Source organism: Notolabrus celidotus, chromosome 20 (genome assembly GCF_009762535.1).
Source record: "Notolabrus celidotus isolate fNotCel1 chromosome 20, fNotCel1.pri, whole genome shotgun sequence".
NCBI classification, from domain to species: domain Eukaryota; kingdom Metazoa; phylum Chordata; class Actinopteri; order Labriformes; family Labridae; genus Notolabrus; species Notolabrus celidotus.
The window spans coordinates 16625391-16646026 of record NC_048291.1 but is presented as its reverse complement, the minus strand read 5'-3'; the positions used below and the strand labels follow the sequence as shown (position 1 = coordinate 16646026).

General features: G+C 39.2%; 2 protein-coding genes across 4 annotated transcripts; both read right to left on the bottom strand.

Moving 5' to 3' along the window:
• Nucleotides 1-159: 159 nt before the first annotated feature.
• tyk2 (tyrosine kinase 2) lies at nucleotides 160-11551 on the bottom strand. Of its 3 annotated transcripts, none has more exons than XM_034710513.1 (24): nucleotides 11266-11551; nucleotides 9392-9594; nucleotides 9147-9270; nucleotides 8499-8631; nucleotides 8232-8395; nucleotides 7726-8104; nucleotides 7439-7624; nucleotides 6979-7136; nucleotides 6776-6893; nucleotides 6495-6678; nucleotides 6280-6398; nucleotides 6021-6194; nucleotides 5847-5934; nucleotides 5481-5608; nucleotides 5040-5175; nucleotides 3737-3888; nucleotides 3501-3645; nucleotides 3325-3416; nucleotides 3060-3249; nucleotides 2602-2720; nucleotides 1282-1454; nucleotides 1080-1197; nucleotides 875-985; nucleotides 161-779 (listed from the first exon to the last, which is right to left on the bottom strand). In XM_034710513.1, the coding sequence occupies exons 2-24, from the start codon at nucleotides 9573-9575 to the stop codon at nucleotides 636-638; spliced, it is 3519 nt and encodes a 1172-aa protein (XP_034566404.1). In that variant the 5' UTR covers nucleotides 9576-9594; nucleotides 11266-11551; the 3' UTR covers nucleotides 161-635. The 3 variants fall into 3 exon arrangements, with proteins under 3 accessions (XP_034566403.1, XP_034566404.1, XP_034566406.1); XM_034710515.1 differs by lacking the exon at nucleotides 11266-11551 and adding an exon at nucleotides 10047-10219 and having other exon boundaries at nucleotides 162-779; XM_034710512.1 differs by lacking the exon at nucleotides 11266-11551 and adding an exon at nucleotides 10047-10227 and having other exon boundaries at nucleotides 160-779; nucleotides 3060-3416.
• A 2837-nt stretch (nucleotides 11552-14388) lies between these two features.
• Nucleotides 14389-20068, bottom strand: LOC117831711 (hsp90 co-chaperone Cdc37-like). Its single transcript, XM_034710516.1, has 8 exons — nucleotides 19652-20068; nucleotides 19066-19347; nucleotides 18748-18853; nucleotides 18528-18643; nucleotides 18218-18340; nucleotides 15800-15982; nucleotides 15650-15721; nucleotides 14389-15540 (listed from the first exon to the last, which is right to left on the bottom strand). The coding sequence occupies exons 1-8, from the start codon at nucleotides 19757-19759 to the stop codon at nucleotides 15388-15390; spliced, it is 1143 nt and encodes a 380-aa protein (XP_034566407.1). The 5' UTR covers nucleotides 19760-20068; the 3' UTR covers nucleotides 14389-15387.
• Between the last annotated feature and the right edge of the window lie 568 nt (nucleotides 20069-20636).

The following is a 20636-nucleotide window of genomic DNA, read 5'->3' as shown; positions in this document are numbered from 1 at the left end:
AACTGACACTTCCTGTGATAGATATTTTTGAGGAATATAAAGTGTTACAGGTTCTGTTTCTTGTGAGACACTTGTGACGTAACAGTGTTGCACATAGGATGATCGGCAACACAAAACCCCACATTCCCTAAAAAAAGAAAACACATTGCGAAAGGTGCATAAGTCTGTTAAAGTATTTATTTACACTGCTAGTGAAAATTGCATCAGTAGACTGTTGTGTTGTTCTTTTGGTTTATTTGAAATACAAGCCAAATAAAAAATAGGATTAATACAACATTAATTTACAAATACAAACCAAAAATAAAAGTCTTCTTTAAAGCACAGAAAAGTGAATAATGCTCATGGTGAAACATGGAAAATCAGAGCTTTAAATAATTGAAAGTTGACACTTTTTCCCCCTGTTTTTTTTTATAACCTTGTTTAATTCATCAGCCAAGTAAAGAAGACACAGATTGAGTTGAAGCCAACATCAAATATGGTGGAATAGTAGTTAATTTTTATATTAAAAAAATACCAACAGTGAAAGACTACTATTTAAATGAAGGCAGCTGGCAAACATTTTTTGGGTACCCTGAATATACATATGACTGCTTCTGTGGCAAAGTGATGACATGCTGACATGCAGATCTTTCTGATCAGCAAATATGAGCCAAAGAAAAGTTAATATTGGACTGGCAGTCATATTTCTGGCGAACAGCCTCAAACTTTGGGATGAGGGTTTCGAAGGATGGTCGATCTGCAGGTTCTGCAGCCCAACACTGCTCCATTATTACCTTCACCTGTTGACAATAGAAAAACAAAACAATGTCACACAACACGTTAAGCCAATAAGAAAGTCTATTCTTATCCCAAATGCATGTATACCCACTGTTACCTCATGTGGGCAGTCCTTAGGACAAGGCAATCGTCGCTGTTTCTCCAAGAGTTTCATAAGAGCCACCACGGGAATCTGTTCCTCCGTTGCCTCCATCATTTCATAGAATTTCTAGAATCAAACAAAAAAGTACATGGTACATTGAGACAGGGATTTAAAGTGATTAAATTTGTCTCAGATTAAGTTATTGAAGGTTTCTACATACTGTTGGAGGGCTCTGACTGGGATCACAGCGGTTCAGGATCTCATACAAAGTAACACCAAAGGACCAGATGTCAGAGGAAAAAGAAAATTTGCCCTCTTTCAAGCACTCAATGGCATACCTGCACAGCAAAAAAATAAAGTTTAGTGACCAAAGTCATGAAGCAAAGCATTGCATAATATTGCCTAGTGCCACATGAACTCACCAGAACACTGGACTATCCCCATCCTCGCGGACACGATAGTAGATCTCACCTTCGGGGATGTGTTTGGTCAAGCCAAAGTCTCCAATCTTTACCAAACTGTCATTTTCAACCAAGACATTTCGGGCAGCCAGGTCTCGATGGATGTATCGCTTAATGTGCAAGTACTCCATTCCCTTTAAAACAAACAATAAAAACCTCCAGAATTATTGACATTCTCAACAGCATTAGCATTTTCAATAAATCCTTATGCTGCTGCTAGCATGGCTGTAGAGTCTCCTTTAACACTCCTTTACTCAAACGCCAAATCACAGTACAGACTGAATAATAGTGTCACATTAAATAGTATGTCATCTTATATAAATTAATATTTAAATTGAGTGTCATGGCCTCAGGTCTGGTTGAAATGTTATTACAGAGTGTTGCAGAACAGAGTTTATGGACTGATTGTTTACAGGCAACTGAGATATAACACTGTAGCACAATGCTAGTCCAATCAGACAACCTAATCATAACACAATGAATCCATAACAATATAGAAAAACCTTGAATGCTACTATATAACATTTTACCTGAATGTGTTTGGTATAGGGATGTTAACAATTAATCGACTATCCATTAATTGAATGTTTAGAACTTACTCAAACACGTTTTTTTGGTTTTGATTTTCTATCAGGTGCAATAAACATCATATGTTCTCAAATTTAATTCAGCTATCAGCGAGGTGTTTTAAGTTTAAAGCATTTTTGGATGTGAATCAGCTGACTAAGCTGTTGCACACAGCAGAAACGCTCAGCTGGGGGCTGAGGCTGTGTGACAGGTCTCCGTGAGCACTTTTTTTCTCCACCGCCAAACTGATTGGGTTGTGCTCCGGCTGACAGCTGACCACATATACACATGCTTATTTCTCATTAAGAACAAGTAAGCAGAAAAACTGGACACTGTGAGTCTGAAATATGTTTCTGTTCAGTTCAGATTGTTTTAATGAGCCTGCCCCACGCGTTGATATTCAACGGGTTAAACATTTTGTACAGCTCAATATGATCCGTAGATATTCAATAACGTCAATAATACACATTGTGTCGCTAAGGAAAATTAGATTTAGGGGAAAAAAACACATTTGGCATTGTTTTTTTTAACATAGAAAACGTCTATTATTTTTAATGATTAATCGATTATTCATCGTTAACATTTCCAAAGATTGATCAAAGGGAATACTCAGAATATACATCCCTAGTTATGGTTATCTATCAAAAGCATAATTGTATCCAGGAGTAATGTTAAATCAAGCAGAGACATAGACGACACACAAACTTAGCTCACCTGACAGATCTGCTGAGCAAACATCAGGCATTGAGGCACACCAAGTTTACGTTTGGGAAGATAATCTCGCAGACTCCCCAGAGGAAGGTACTCCATGATGAGCTGCACCACTTGTCCTCCTGTCAACAGAGAGTGCAAAACAGTTTCAATCCTCATATTCCTATCACTTCTTTAAAGAAACAGTGGCCTGACGTCTGTCCTGGTGCTGAACAGGCTGCAGTGCGCAGCATGCTGTCTGTTGAAAGCCCAAAATATGGACACACAATGGAGGAAGAGGTGCACTTGGAATAAATTTTCAATATCTACAGAGGAACAGCAGGGATCAAAAATCCATTCCCTGAATCATCCACGGAGCACTGCAAGCTAAAAGGGTATGGAGCAAGTGCTTATCTGCACAAGCAGACACTGTATATGTCAATAAACATATTGAAGAAAACAGAGGACACCTGAGGACTCACCCAGTTCATAACAGCAACCCTTGTACTTCACAATGTTGCTGTGATAGAGGGACTTCAGGATCTCAATCTCCTTTATCCAGCCGTCAGGTGCCTTGCCGTGCTCCTGTTTCAAAGCCTTTACTGCCACACGCTCTCCTGTTCCATCGTTGGCAGGGTCATACAGGTACAGAGTCACCTTTCCAAAGTGACCCTGGAGAAGGAATAATACAATTATTCTTCCGCATATGCATAAAAAAACTACTTGTGACGTGTTGTTTAATCTCACCTCTCCCAGCACCCGCATCTTTTTCAGGTAGCGTTTAAAGAACATGCTCGGGTCTGCTTCACGGAGATTCTCACTTGGAGATATGTCAAGATCTAAGTTAAAAAAACAACGCATTGTTAAATGCAATGAGACTGGTTAAAGGACAAAATAAGTCATGTAAGCAAGTAAAGACCCACTTGGGATTTCTGTGAGCTTTCTGAGCACAGTGGGGAATGATGGCCTCTCTACAGGCTCGTAGGACAAACACATGCTGATGAAGCTTGCCAGCTGTTGGGAGGACGGTTCAGCTAGTCTTCCCTTCTGCTGATAAAAGCGTTCTTTCTGTTTCAGGGAAAAAGGTTTCAGTTTTCAAATTCAAACTCGGATGAACGAAACAGGTTTGTGGTTGTTGGAAGAGAAATGAAGCACATGCCTCAGACAATGTGCTGCCGCTCATGGGAAGATCGCCATTGTTGCAGATTTCGAGCAGTGTGACACCAAAGCTCCACTGGTCTGAAGCATTGCCTATGGGTGCACCACTCTCAACACACTCAGGGGCAATCCATGGGATACGTTCAAGCCGCTCTTCAGTGCAAAAAAAAAAAAACAAGGTCAAATGTCAGAGGTTGAATTATTTTATGTAATAAACTCTTCTGGTTAAACTTTTAAAGCAAAATCCAAAGAATTGACTCAATAGGTTTTAAAGTTTGAGAGAATTAAACAAATGATTAAGTATTCTGAACAGACTACTGACACATATTGAGATGAACTGTCAGACAACAGGAAATAGGTCACCAGAAGTGGTCTAGTGGAAATTTCCTGTTTCCTATATTTGATGAGAATGAGGCAGAACAGTACATGAACCACAGAAGACCTGAAGCTGACTGGATTTCAATCAATTAATCAATCAGACTTGATTTGTAAAGTGCCATTTATATGATGATATTGTAACACAATGTGCTGTACATAAAAATAAAATAAATTGAAAATGTTAAAAAAATAAGAAGACCCCCTTATCCCACCCAAACCCACCCCACAATCCATATGTAAGGTTAAGAATGATATCTGCACAAAATAAAGAATAAATACTACTACTACTACTACTACTACTACTATTACTACTACTACTACTACTACTACTACTACTACTACTACTAATAATAATAATAATAATAATAATAATAATAATAATAAATAAAGACATAAAAAATGAAAAATAAAAAAGATGTTGCTGAACGAAATGAGGAAACGCTATCATGACATCTTAATGAGGAAACACTGGAGGTAAAATAAGATGTTAAAACTCGACACAGGAAAGAAAACTCACCAAAATAAAATAAGTTAATAAGACAATAAAACACTAAAAGATTAAACCAGTAAAAAAACTAAGATGCTTCACTAAAAGTAAATACAGCAAAGTAAAACAGAATAAAATGTAAAAGGTAATCTGTAAAAATCAAAAGATGAGATGATTTAATAACTCAATAAAAAAATGATATAATCCAGAACAAATTAAAATAAATAAATAAATAATACAAATCTACTGAACAAAAAATATATGTGAGTCTATAATAATTTACCTAAAAAAGTGAGTACAATTTTAACTAGAAAATAAATAAATAAATAAATAAAGTAAGATGGAATAAGCCTATTATAAGACTCAGTTAAAAGTGAGAATAAAAAGGTAGGGCTTGAGTTTGCTTTTAATTTGGAGGCTTTCTTGTATAGTTACACACCTTCTCGTGAAAGCACACTCAGAGAGATGCCTGGGTCACTCAGCTTGATAAAAGGAGTGGTGCCTTCAGTCAGACCTGGCCTCACCACCAGAATGTTCTTGGCGCAGACATTTCCATGAACCAGCCGTTTGGTCTCCTACATTGATGGAAATGAAAGTGGTTTTCACTTTTTTTAAACCTTATTGAAACAAATTATAAATATAAAAATGAACTAGAAGCTCTCATCTGAAGTTTGAATAAGGAAATATGTTTTTTGAAGCTCCTGCTAGCATCTCAAACTTAAAGACTTAAGTTGTAAAGTACCTGGTTCTGTTATTCAAAATGCTTCACCTCTGCTACTGAAGCAAGCTGACTCAAGGTGAAACTTTCTGGACTTTCTAATGTCTCTTCACTTAAATTACTCAGCTGCATCATCATGCATCAAGCAGTGTATTCACTTACAAGATAATTGAGGGCAGTGGCAAGTTGTTTTGCAACAATTAATTTCCACAGAGGAGTCACAGATGCCTTTTCTTTGCGTAGGAAAACATCTAAAGGCCCGTACTCCACGTATTCTTCGACCATGATGTCTGTAAAGTACATATAGTGACAAATCAGAGCGTTATAGTATAGTAGTATATACAGTATATGTTTGCTGATGCTAAAAGTGAAATGTAAAGATGCAGCATCCTTTTTGAAACAGATACGGGTGACTATGGTTTTGAATTTGCTCTGTGGTTCCCTTGGTACCACAGTCATAAATTTGACTGTAAACATCGTTAGTGTTAGAAACTGAGAAGTAACAAATGTAGCAGTCAGAGCACTTACTTTCAGATCCTTTGACTGACACACCGTGTACAAACACCAGGTGACAGTGGGACACCTGGCTCATGAGACTTGCAGTTTCAAAAAATGCCTAAAAACACAAAAGAAAGGAGTAGATGTAATCAAATATATCTAGATATACTAATATCTGCACCACCCAGAGAGCCCCAGACTTACGAATGCAATATCTCTATGGCTTTGATCAAGAATCTTCAGCACCACTTGTATCCCTTTTTGGTTAGCAGAGTTGTTGTTGAACTCATCATCCTCATCATCGTCATCTCGCCCTCCTCGCACCACCAGACGTCCTAAATAGATGTTAGTCCTGGTCCCCCGGCCCAAATGCTGTTGCTGTGCATACATACAAAGCAAAAGAATACCATAAGAACAAACAGCTCCTCGGTTAGAGATTGAGTCAGCAAGTGTGTCTTGTTACCTGCACAAAGTCTCCATCCTTTATCTGATGGAAGCGCAGCTCATTCATGTTGAGGGACAAGGAGTCGCTGCGCACACGGTGATCGACACCTTCCCTCAAAACAAGGAGGTTGGAACACTCTAAAACACAAAGAGAAATTCATGAAAATACCTGAATATTCCACGACACAGGCAACTTCAAAATGCAAAGGCAAGAAAACTAAAAAACCTGCTGACCTGCTTGTCTTGGAAAACAGCATTTCTTGACCATATAGCTGTCCAGACCAGACCTGAGCACAAAGGTTTTGAGGCTCTCTGTAAGCTCCTTTAAACTGGAGAATTCTCTGTCCCAGCCCTCCAATAGGAACATCGAACCCTTGAGCTGAACCCGAAACTGCTTGAGGCTTGGCGGTGACCCATTCTATGAGCCGAAAGTAAATAAAAACAAACAGTGGCTAAATCTTTTTACCATCACTGCACTGCAACAGTTTCCAGAGAGTAGCGTGGGTTTTATTTACCTCGTTTTTGTTCAGGACAGCTAGGATGATGCGCTGGTAGTCGAGAGCACTCCAACGTACGAGGAAAGCTCCCTCCTCTGCTGCCTCCTTTTTCAGCTTCAGCAGCACAAAATCATCACTGGAAACACACCACAGTTGTGATGTAACAACACCCTGTGTTTCCTTATAGCCTGTATGTGCATGTGTAAGAGAGGAAAACTCACTGCAGAGGTCCGTGCAGTCCATTTGCTTCACTCAGCACCACCCTTGGGGGAGCCACTTCATGACAAAGATAGTGGTGGGCGTCTGCAGTCAGCCGGTAGTATCCATCTAGGAGGGAGATGAAGGAATGGGCCTCTTGGCTGGAGTTCATCTGAACCTCCTACATACACACATAAACACCACTAGCTTACAATCACAGCTCCCACCTACAGACACATACAAATTCAAAACATAATAAAATTCCCTTAGCATATCGAATCTAAAAGCCTGTATACTGATTAACATATAGAATGTGAGAATAAATGTGCATACATGCATACTGTACAGTATAATGAAGCACTTTAAAGATGATGGAATGACTGATGTACAGTAAATCAATTATCCTAATCTATCGCATGCACATTAACCAATCAAATGAATGTGCTGCAGCTTTTACATAAAAGGATAAACAAGCACTCTCACCAGGCTGCGGTTGTCCTGAGTGCTAATGCATACATTAGCTCCAGAAATGGATATGTGAGTTATTTCAGGGAAGTCACAAAATGGCGTTAATTTATGGGAAGTGTTGGCATTCTGTTTGCTGGACTTTTGATTTGTTGTCCTCATGTAGTCTGCAGAGTCATTCCGGAGGTATGAGTTCGCCTGAGACTATGTAGAAAGACAGGTTAGACAAAATCAGTGCACAATGAGAACACACAGCATGCCACAAAATTAGAGCATCAGAAGATTCAAATCGTTTTTTGACAAACCTTCTGACCGGACGTCTTCCTCCACTGTATCCCCTTGGTGCCAGATACCTTTATTTCGTGTGAGGTGGGAGCTGTGAAGTTGATTTTTGCACTTCCTTGTGCATGGGTTGTGACGGAATAAGAGCTACTTTCATCCCCTTCCTTCCTCAGTTCCAGGTTGCCTACAGGGAAGGTCTCTGTGCCAAATTGTGGGGCCAAGTGTTCAAGTGTAGCGATGTACTTGTAAATGATCTTCTGGGCACCCAACAGGCCCTTATCCACAGTGTGCTGCTGGAATTTCTGCACAAACTTAGCGAACACTCGCCGGATCCTGATTTTTGTCAAGAAGTTGTCTTTTGAAATTTGTTTTGCAAAAGACCTCGGGATGCAGCGCAGGAAGCTGGAACAGAAGCGGTGCAGTAATATAAACCTGGGTTCAGTAGTTAGAATAAGTTATATGCAGCTCTGATGATCACGAGGATTCAGGACAGATTTCAGATTATAGTGTAATCGCCATGTTTACCTACCTGTTTTTCTTGACCACTTCTTGTAAGCTGCAGTCTGTTTGCATTGCCTGATGTGAGAGGTGAAGTACAGCCATCCCCAAACTCTCATTCTTGAAGCAGCTTAGTTCCTCCTCTGACTGAACATCTTCAATCGGCACCACTTCATTCACAAATTCATATTTAGCCTTTAGGTGACACAAGAAGCAGAAAGGTTAATTACTTCATTCTAGTGTGCATTTAAAAATAAATACACTAACAACATAATAAATATATAATTACAAACCCAACCTGGGAGAACAAGTACTCTAAGGATGTTATGTCAAGCAGGGGAGAACCCCCTTGAACTGTTCCAGATCGAAGGGCATAGCGAGATGCAGCTGGCTCTTTCTCATTCATTCCATGCCAGTTACAGAAGTAAAACCTAGGTAGAGAGAAAACAGACAAGCAATGTGACAATGTGGGAGGGGGCCACCTGCTTTAGCAGTACATGCTGGAGCTATTTAATGTTGATTAAATACTTTAAATGAAATCCTGTTTTTATCTTGGTGCCTATTTGTAGGGAAAAACAGCTGAGTTATAACATTACCTGACAAAAAAAAAACAACTTTGCTTTTATTTTAAAAGTACCGGGCACTACGGGCACACTGAGTGAGTCCTTATATGTAGGCAGGCAGAACAAGCCTGTAAAAGGAACATTTCTATATTCTATTTTAACACAGGCAACAAGGGCAACAGATACTGGCGTTCTTAGTTTGTTTACTTGCTGAAAATGTAAATTTAACCAAATGAAACATGTTTAGACAAGGACAGGGAATTTTTTCTTCAACTTAGATTCCTTCCTTCTCTGCTTCAGAGGGTGTTGTATTCCCATTCTCCATTATATAGTTAGCAGGTAAAAAAACTCCAGAATATAATGTTAGAAAAACACAGACTAACCTCATACAGTAGTGAAGTACAAGGTTGGTGTTGTCCTCTGGTCTGAAAACGTGGTTTGGACTGAACCAGCAGCAGGATTGTGTATTGTACAAAGCAAATAACACATGGCACAGAGGAGTTATCCCTGGGGAATATGCATCAAGGTTACACAAGTCATTTGGAGGCTTGAATACCACATGAAAAGAAACTCATAGATTTTTCACATCATGTTGTGTGGGTCTATTGGTCAAGGCTGTCAGTCTTACCTATGGCCTCTGCGGCTGAAAGGCACAAATCCTCTGCTGTGACTTCCCCACTGGTGTGGGACAGATACTTTTCCCCTTCCTTGGTCCAGAAGAGGAGTACGTGGATGCCCTGACCCTGAGGAGGCTCAATCAGGCCTACATATGACCCTGATCTTGAACACTTGGACCACCCACCCCTAGACATAGTGTGAACAGCCAAATAACTGACACACAAAAACAGAAAGATAATAATGAATCAACTATTGTTTATGACTATTGATCAGCTGCATTGTAAGGCATTAAGATATACTCAAAAAACAAATTCAGGGGTGACTTTTACAAGACAGATATAAAACTAAACTGGTAGGTTATAATACGACAAAATCAATACGCAAATTGTCTGAACAATATGATATCAAGTTATTGTATCAAATTGTACAGCTGCTTCCGGGTTTGACACCTTGTCTTATTTGCTGTTTACATTGACTGCACTCCTTCCCAAACTTAGCTCTACAGTTATTTATGAATAAATATACATGAAACACATTAACTGTATCATCGAGTGACCCCAAAACAAAGGTCCTTATAGATTCCGTAGTGAACCGGATGCCATGACAAAGAAAAGTGGATACTATTAAAAGCATTTCCGTGAATAATAAAATGAAAGGTATGTTACCGTTTATTGGAGAGCTTTTTTAAGTCATTACACGAAAACAGAGCAAACGCAGAGCGTTTAGAAGAATGTCGTCCCTCTTTTCATTATGATAGGAGCGTATTTCCCCTTCGACAACGCTTTGAATTTCTTTCGAACTGCGTAAGAGACGACAGACAGAAGCCTACAGCAACAGTGGCAACATGGTCGGTAACTCGCTACAGGCGTGGGCACGTACACATCGCACGCAAGCACGCAACATGGGGTGACCTTTCAGAATAATTGTCATTGTACACAATCAAATTTAAATGAAGACAACATTCATTTTTGTAATAAATTACCTTCTATTTATACCCGCCTAGTGTCAGTAAAAACTATACCGGTTCATTGATGGTCTTTTTTTTTTTTTTAAAGATTGTATTTAAAAACATTATTATATACTTATAACTGCATACATTAAAAGTCATACACAAAAAGATAGACAACAAAATAAAACAAAAAATAAAAAAAATAAAATATATAAATAAATAAAATATAATAAAAAGTAAATGAAAATAAAACACTGGCTCATTAATAGTTAAACTACAAAGCCAACCGAAAGTGAAACTTTTGTTTTTATTCTTTAAGTCCTAAATTCTAACATTTATAGGCATAACCACTGGCTCTCTTTGCTTTTACAGTGCTTTAACAAAAAATTTAATATTTTCTATTTTTCAAAAAAGGAATATAAATTACAGTTCAGTTTTTGTTTTTTTCTGAACATATAAGAACAGGAACTTCCCTCCCCTCCTCCTGCAAACCTGTTGTTCAGTCAGGAGGATAAGTAGCAAAACATAATGCTATAATGAATAAAGTGACAGCGACTACAATAATGATAACAACAGTAATAAACAACAGGTTTAAAATAATAATAATAATAATAATAATAATAATAATAATAATAATACAAAATAAATAAAATACAATTAAAATAAATTAAATTAGATTAAGTAAAAATCAACAAACATGAACATAACAGTACTTTTTATACCATTCCGTTTTAGTGTTAGGCCTACTAATTTATCTTCAGCTTGATATAATATTAAACATATATAAGTGTGGGTACACACATACCTGCATTTAAAATTAAGCTTCAATTAACTTTATCAGTTGTCGGAATTTCTACTTTTACATGAGTTAAACTGTTAAGAAATGTTCCCCCTTCATCATATACAATTCATAATTATACAGACATGTTGCTTACCGTTGGGGTTCCTAAAGGAGCCAAACTCAAATTGGGGGGGTGTTCCTTGACTGTCGTGCTCTTAATGTGGGGAGTTTGATGCTGAGTTGGCAAATTTAAAATCACCATCTTGGCAGGGATAAATGAGGTTTCCATCATAAGCAATTTAAGAGAAACACATGGGCCAACTGTCAGCCATCGAGTAACTGATTCACACACAAGTCACGAGAAAAAAAAAACCCGCCACATACGAGAGGCACCCTACTGCAGGCAAGATGGCGCCGCCACAACATCCACACCGGAAGTCCATACCGGAAGTCCATACCGGAAGTGATTCTTTAACCCCCTCTCTACCCAATGCCGGATGCTTCGAACTGGAAGTTTCTTCTTCGTGTAGCGTATTGATTGCATTAGTCTGTCGCTGCTAAATCAATTAGCAGAAAGCTAATTGTGATAGAGAGAGTGAGTGAGAGAGATCCCGCTGTGTATGAAGAACAGAATAATGTAGAGTGTTAGTGTGTGTGGGGGGAGGGGATGAGAAGGAAAAGACTGTAAGTAAGAGGGAAAATACACTCAAGCTGTACACAGAGATCTATATTCACCACAAAAACAACAGAGGCTCCTCAGAAATGTGTACTGTACATCTATCATCAGTGGCTGACAGTGGTGCCTCAAGTTGAAATATTTTAGTCCTAATATTCTATGTTGATTTGGAGTTTGTAATAGCAAAAGTGCATTGTTCATTTTCAAGTACAACATTATCAATACAAAAGGGTTAAGACATCATACATATAACATTAAAAGAACATAAAATAAAGTATAATTCTACATTTCAAGTAGGGGTTGGATGGAAAGAAACAGTAGCTATGTATACATTTGCAGTTTTTCTAGTCATTCTAATTGAAGGTTCCAACTTCAATGTTTTCATGGACGCCAAATACAGTGATCTTGTTAAGACATTGGTGTACATGCATCAAGCATTCAATCTGAAATAAAACTGTTTGACAAGCTCAGAGTGTTTACGCCCATCTAATGTCTCAAAATAGAAGGAGAAACCATTCCCTCCGTTTGTTCTTGTGGTTAATGAACACCCCTGTCACTGTGTCATTGTAACGTGTTACAAATTATGTTAAAAAAGAAAGTCACCACACACCTCTACATTTTCCTCCTCCACTCGCCCCTGCACCATAGATAACATTCTGCTCTTCTCTCGTGACTGTGGATCTACTCTGGATCTGTATTTCATTCATTCATTAATCTATACATGTGATCACATAGGCAGACAGCATGCAAGGTAATTTGGAACAAACACTACAGCAAACTTAGATAATGTGACAAGTCCCCATGGAAAGAGACTCCTGCACGCTGCACAGTTATCATAATGAACCTGTGGGGAACAGCTGTGCAGGAAGGAAGAGGGGTCACTGGGGGAATCAGTCAAAGGCAAGCAGGTGTGCAGGGGCAGGACACACACCACAGGTGAGGTACAGTCAGGCTAACACAACATAAAATAACATATGACCCAGACAAAACAAGAGAGGCATATGCAGATGTCATCACGGCAGCATCATAATCAGCTTTAAGTATTTCAACACACACTCGGAACAAAAGGCTGTGCATGGCTGAGACGTTAACACTATAACTTAGTGATTCGTGCAGGCTTCTAAGTAACTTGAATTCTCAACAGCCTATACACTTTTGGAGTCAATCAACTAGTCAATAATATTGATACGATTAAAATGTAAGTGCAAAAAAGTTCATAGAATTACGCGTAAACCTACGTGTTTTTGAAGGCTTTTATTTTGCGTTCACGTTCCTGTTTTTCAAGGCTTTTATTTTTTTTGAAGGCTTTTATTTTTGTAACTTCTGGTATGGACTTCCGGTGTGGGTGTTATTGCAACGTTTTTAGCTTTGCAACTTCCGGTATGGACTTCCGGTATGGACTTCCGGTATGGACTTCCGGTATGGACTTCCGGTATGGACTTCCGGTATGGACTTCCGGTGTGGACTTCCGGTGTGGATGTTGTGGCGGCGCCATCTTGCCTGCAGTAGGGTACTCTTGGAGAATACGTATAAACGGGTTAATCCAGTTTTCTTCTTGTGGTGTGGATCTAGTGTTAATCACTTTTGAAACTAAAAAATATGGAAGATACTGTAGTGTGTCCTCAGATATCTTAGTCGGTATCAAGTCAAAGGGCATTTTGGAAAATCAATGTCTCTTAATAGTTTACTTAAAAAAGATCAGCTTTGACATCAAGCAACTATTCGACAAGCAGTTTGACTTTCAAAATAAAAGCATTGAAAGTGAAACTTCAACCCCACATATCTAACACAGTAATGTGCCTGACCACCTCGTGAGGGCTTAGAGAGAATTATTCTTAGGGCCTGCATTCTTCTTCATATTGACATAAGGATTTTGATTGGACCACGGCTGGAACAAGGGGCATCCATATTGTGCTTGAATCACCCCTCAGCATTTACATGCAACTATTTTGTCATTGATAAGCTAGTATTTACTTTTTGAGTTAGGTGTTGGATGTGGTTGCATTCAGAGTAACAGTCTGTGCGGGTGTGGAACACAGGCGCTGAAGTCCAATCTCTGGAACCCATTGGCTTTTACGTGATTGTGATTTTGTTGTTGTGTACCAAATCTATTTACATTTTGTGTCACAATATGATAATCACACCTGCCAGCACAAGAGGAAGTTTTGGTCTGGATATCTATAATCCAGATTTCTGTTGCCTGTGCCAGAAGTCACAGAATATGCCGGTCATTTTAAGAGGCTAAAGATAAAGCTAAATATCCACAGTCTGAACTTGGAGAAAGGGCCTTCTTAAACCTCAGCTGTGCATACTGTGAGGCATTAACTGTTGTGTCAAAGGCCAGAGACAGCAAGGCTTTGTTAGCCACCAATACAAAGGCCTCAAGCAGGAATCACATGCTGTAGTGAAAAGCAAGGGGCAAGATGAATACTGTCATGTAATGGTGATTGCAGCCTCCTGTAGGATTTTGGTCGTGTTTCAATATATTGTTTGAGCTTTTGGTTTTGTTCGGCTACATTTGGATCGAGATTTAATTGTTGTCCTGTGATAGCCAAAAATTGATTAAACCTCTTTTTTCTAGTCCATTAATGGCAAAATAAATAAAATGGGGTTGTGTTTTATTCTTCAAAGCAGTCACAAACCTCTTGGACAAAGCTCAGGCAGCAGCATTGGTGCCAATTTGTGTAGATTGGCAATACATTTGAATATGGGATGGTTTACATTGGCTTTAAATGGTTTAGTTGTTGAAAATAATCTACCTAATCTTTTGCCTTGGATACCTTTTAAGACATTCATAGAAAGCACCAAACAGGGGTGCCTTTTGCATGCTGAATTCTTCTCTAAAAACGTTCCATTTTGACCTATAATTCTCTTATGTAGCTTTGCATGAAATAATTATATTCAGAGAGCAATCAATGCACAGTCTATACAGCCAGAGTTATACTTTTGTAGACCAAATGCTTCAATTGCACCCATGCATAGATGCACTTGCTCCAGATCATGGATTTTCTTTCTTGCAACTCACATTTTTGACCCGATAATTTGTTAAGCATGACACCTACACCTTAAGTCCATAGACATAATCACAGAACCCTGTTCTTGACTATTTGGATATAATTCAACCTTCAGTTGAGAAAGTTTGTAGAAAAAGTCTGTTGTTGGGAAATAACCATGTTGATACATCAGTTGCGAAAAGCCCCTAAAGACAAACAAAAATCTTAAATCCCTAAATAATAAAAAGAGGGAAATGATACATGAAATCTAAAAATGTAATCCAACTTTACAACAGCACAAATGAAGACTGCAGCAGAGTGTGCACATGAACTCCCACGCAAATTAACAGGTGAATACAAATAAATGTAAGAATACAGCTTTAGTGATGTTGAAACAAATAAAACACCTAAAAACACAAGCATCTGTTTGAATCAAATCAGCAGTTATTGATGGAGACTATTTGTGCTGTTAAGTGAATGCTAAACCTCTTAGCCTCAGCTAAATACTTAAGAGAAGATATTTCATTGTTCCATGATTGGCAAACTAGTCATACAGGGGGAGGTTGCAATACAATGCGCAAGTACATTTTCATATGATCAATGTAGGTCATTCCTTCTTGGTTTCTTCCTGCTCCTGTTTCACCTCCTCGTAGGTAGCATCATCCTCTTTTTCATCTCCTTTTTCTTCCCCATCGTCCACCCTGGAGTTTGGGACCCAGAGACCAGAGTCTATACATCTCTTCATGTGAATCTTTGCCTCCTAAATGATGTAAAACAACCAGAGACAAAAAACACATCTGAATGTCAGAATAGCGCAATTCCAATTCCAAGTAGGCTTAAACTGGAGGTTTGAGAAAAACAAAACCTACTGTTGGATCCATTTTACTTATAACCTCTTGTAGCATTCCAATGTCCTTCTCATCGAAGCAGTTCTTCATCTCCTGCAATATGAGCACATTACGTGAGGCATTTTAAACTAACTAGAAAAACTCTCAAGGCTTTAACAAACAAAGACTTACCTGTGGCAGGGTCTCGTACACTTCAACTGGATCAAGCCCTCCAGGTCCGATGCGCTTTTGTCGCTCCTCTTCCTCATATTCCTTCATGGCCTTTTCTATGCGGATCTTCGCTCTGCCCCGAACCCGTGTCTTAAATGACTCCAGCTCATCATTGAAAGCATCCTGATACTGCTGATCTGCTGTCTGAGAGGAGAAAGTGTGTTGGTAACCATACAAGTCCAATATTCCAGTCTAGAATCAGGATATTTATATCACAATAATCTAAATGTAGTGGTTTAACTTCTTACATTGCAGCAGTGATGTAAAAGCCTACCCTAGAACCCTTTGACATGTCAACTGGGTGTGATTTCAACCATTGTGGTCAATAGGGTAGTCAGAGGGGCAGTGGGCTTGAAATACTGCATGTTCAACTCCTACCTTGTGTGTGATTTGACAGGAGAATTCAAAGACCTATGTTTTGGTACACTTATTCCAGGTGTAAAAAGGTAAAGCTGAATACTAAAAAGGCACAAGATAACTGCCTCCAAGGAAGAAAAGAAGAATGTCTTCCACAAAGTAGGGGAGAACGGGGTTGGTTGGCACACGGGTTGGTTGGCACACTCGTTATATCTCACCACCAGAGGGCACTGTCTCTCAAATTGGGGTGAGGACATTTCCAGAATTAGGATCAGAGCTCACCTACATAGTCTTCTCTGGAGTAAGACAGCTAAACTTGAGTTGAGAGGACTTTTTGTGTTTTTCCATGTCAAATTGTAAATATTAAACTCCTCTATTTTTCTTGTAGGCTCTTAAACGATAGGTTTATAACAAAACAAGTGTTACCCTTACAAAGTGTGAGGGGAAAGCTATAGTTTAGATTTGTATTAGCTAGCTAACTAATTGTCAGATGGTTGTTAGCCTTGATGCTAGCAAAAAAATCCAGTTGAGGTTGGTCGTCACATTCTCTTTGGGGTTGGTTGTCACATGATACAACTAGTTGAGTAGGCCATTATTGTTAGGCCTATTTGTTTTGTTCTTTATGTTGTTATATAGGCTGGCCTAAAGATGTGTTTCCTGTTCATGTCCCTTGCTCATTTTATGTTAAAATGCATTAAGTTATGTAGGCCTATCACTTGTCAGTGCAATTCAACTTTCAAATGTAGTTCTGCTCTACCATCCCCATGATGGGGTTGGTTGTCACAGTCAGTGTCTTTGATAGTTAATTGTCTCTTTGTTACAATGAGTTGGAAAATGAGAGGGATACACATTTCAAGCCAACACATTAAGCTTCAATTTAATGTAGGAACGACTATTGAAAGAGGTTTTGATGGTGAGCAATCATCAAAACAGTAAAAAGTGTGACAACCAACCCCGTTCTCCCCTATGTGTTTTTTGGGGATGGAAGGCAGGGCGTTCCAGCCTGATACATGTTATTCATGTTATGTTATTCAATTCATTTTGTGAACCCTCCTGTCTTGCTTACAGCATGTTAAAAGCTCAGACGTGAACATGTACCGCAGAAGAATACATATCAATAGTAACGCATAAAAACTGGATTGTATCCTGTCTTGATGTTGGGTCTTCGTTAATAATTAAACAGAGTATGGTCTAGACCTGCTATGTTTGTAAAAGCATCTTGAGATAACGTTTGTTGTGATTTGGTGCTATACAAATGAAGATCGATTTTTTTACTTCAGTATTACATAAAACAGTTGTTAATGTAAGATTGCCCTTTCTCCAATTATACAATCATTAAAATTCTGTTGGGTGTGCAAATGGTAAGGTAGGCACCACCTTCGTTTCATTTTAAAATCGGAAAAACCCTAAATCAAGGCATGTAAATTACAGAAAATATGGCTCTGCTGATGATTATAACAAAGAAATAGCCCTGAAATCAGGCTACCCAGCATTAGCTCCAGGTTATTTTTTTTGTAAACAATAAATACAACCAATAGAAAGGTGATCATTATTTCTGTTTGATTAAAATGTGAATTAAGTGCAATTGGACTCTTGTGCATTGAATTCATTGTAAACGGTAAATGGACTTGTCCTTATGTAGCTCTTTTCTAGTCTTTCTGACCACTTGAAGTGCTTTTTACACTTCTAGTTACATTCACCCTTTCACACCCATTCACTCACTGATGGTAGAGATATAGTAAGGGACCATCAGTATTAGCTAATCTCATTTGTACACATTTACACACTACTGAACAACAGCAGGAGCAATTTGGGGTTCAGTGTCTTGCTCAAGGACAATTCGGCATGTGACTGTCGGAGATCGAACCACCAACCTTCTGATTGATAGAACCTACTCTACCCGCTGAGCCACAGATGCCCTGCACGTAAGTTTCTCTACCCCGTAGCTCCTGGAATATTTTTGTCTGGCAGGGTACTACGTCATTTCGTTAGATTGTGTATGATCCATACACAATTATTCACCTTAATCTTGGAAAAAAATTGGCGGAAGCAGCCTCGTGGGTCCACCTTGAGGCTTTTTGCCAACTCCAGAATGAACTGCATGACGATGGTCTGATGAGCCACCTGCTCCATCAATGCATGTTTCTACAAATAAAAATGAAGTCATGTTAGAACATTATACACATTCATAGGAATTCAATTGGCTTTCAATACAAAAGAAGCTGTGGTAAATAGGGTCCTAATGTTATATCCTACAACAGCAACATTTGTGTTATATCAACTATCAGACACATGTAATGTATGGAATCAAAATTGGTTTTGTAGTGTTTACCTCCTCAACTTCGATGTCAATACACATGATGACCAGGTAGTTTGCAGTCTCTTCACATACTAGATGAGGGTTGTCAGAGAGGTACTTCTGGCTGTCATCCCAACGTCGCATCATGCCTACAGCACAGAAAGCAAAGATGAAAAATAAATAAATCAACACACACCATCACTCTACAGTATGAAATGAATAACCATGGTGAATGACTGAGAATAATCATTACCAAAGTGTTTAATCTCCTTCTCATATTTCTCCACAAAGGTTTTATGCTTCTGCTCCTTCTGTTCTTCGGTCTCCTCAACATTTTCAGGTACTTTATTAACAATGCTCTGTAAAGGATGGACAGTGGCAGAGAATAAGGTGATGGTCATTTTCAAAAGGTGTACATAATGTATATAATCAATTGTGCTACCTACATTTTCCAATCAAAGACTACTTTAAAGATAGTTGTTCCCAGGATAAACTCAGTTAATTTCATATAATCAGAGGGGCCCTTAATATTGGGTCAGTGTTATCGAGCTGACCTGTGTAACTGCCTCACCTTACTAAAACCATCTTTGCTGAGGGTGTCCACATTCCATGGCATCCTCTTCTCATCCCGGTTGTGTTCAACCATCTTCTTCTCCTGCTCCCGTTCCTCTTTTTTCAGTTTCTTCTCCTCAGACAGGGCTTTGCTCAGCTCTGCCTTGGCATCATCCGTTTTAGAGATGGTAAGTTCTTGCACCTTCTTCTGTGCTTCAGCCAGCTTACGCCGGGTTTCACCGAGAGTCTTGTTCATATCTTCACCTCTTTTCTGAAAGTCTTCCATCCGCTCCACACGTGCCTGAAGTACACATACTACAACATCAGCGACAATCACTGACACGATGGCGTTATGTCTGACATGGTCTTGCAGGTATGTGCCAAAACAACAGCGATACATTAACAAGTGGGATAAAGAAATTGAACTTCAAAGATCTTCGAAAACCAGTCTTACAATTAGGTAGTGGCTCCCTCCAACCCAAGTTTAGGGGTTTTAACCAACTTAATCTTATCATTTGCAATTACACACAGCACCTGAACACATCAACAGCTACGGCTAACAGGATAGACGTGCACCAGTTAAACAATTAGTTGGAAATCTGTACCTGGTGTCTCCATCTGAAGAGGCTCGGTGTGTCGATGTTTGGGTGGGTGTCATCTTCATCGTCAGACACCTCAATATGGTCCCAAACGCTGTAATCTATCCTAGACATTGTGCCAGCAAGAAACCCAACAACGCAAGCAGCGTTAGCTTGGAATATGACTCGGCTAAGTTAGTGGGCTAAACGTAGCTAACCCGCTACCTCAATTAAGTCAAGTCAAGAACGTAGCACTTTGTACAAATATGTTTTTGCGTTCAAGTTAGGGGCTTGTGGTATTGGCCAAGAATAACTGAGACTAACACACCCAGAAAGGACTACCGCAAAACTGCTACCGATTTCTAGAAAGAATTGCTGCTGCAAATTTCCGTTTGACGTCAGCACGCAGTGACGTGATGACGTGAAAGACCCAGACGTACGGTACGGGGTACGGCCCTTTATACAGTATATGGGTACGGCACTGGATGGAGGAGGAATCGTGTTTTTTCTTTAACCACCTTAACCACATGGATGGGGGGGGCAGATGAGAAAAAGTAACAAAACTTTTTTTTCATATATATAAACCAGAACAAACCGATGTTCTGGTTTATATAACAACAAGTGTACTAGACTATGTTACAAATTATGTTTAATGTTTCATTCGAAGAGTGGACATCGAGGCGGTGCAAACCTACAAATATCTATGTGTACACCTGGACAACAAGTTGGACTGGTCCCTTAACACAGATGCACTCTGCAGTAAAGGGCAGAGCCGCCTCTTTTCCTTAAAGAGGCTCAGATCCTTAGACATCTGCAGTAAGATGCTGCAGATGTTTTATCAGACAGTGTTGGCAAGTATGTTATTCTATGCTGCAGTCTGCTGGGGAAGCAGTATAAAACACAAGGATGCGAGGCGACTGGACAAACTAGTGAAAAAAGCTGGCACTGTGATTGGAAACAGGTTGGACTCACTGGGAGCTGTGGTGGAGAGATGCACACAGAAGAAGCTAGA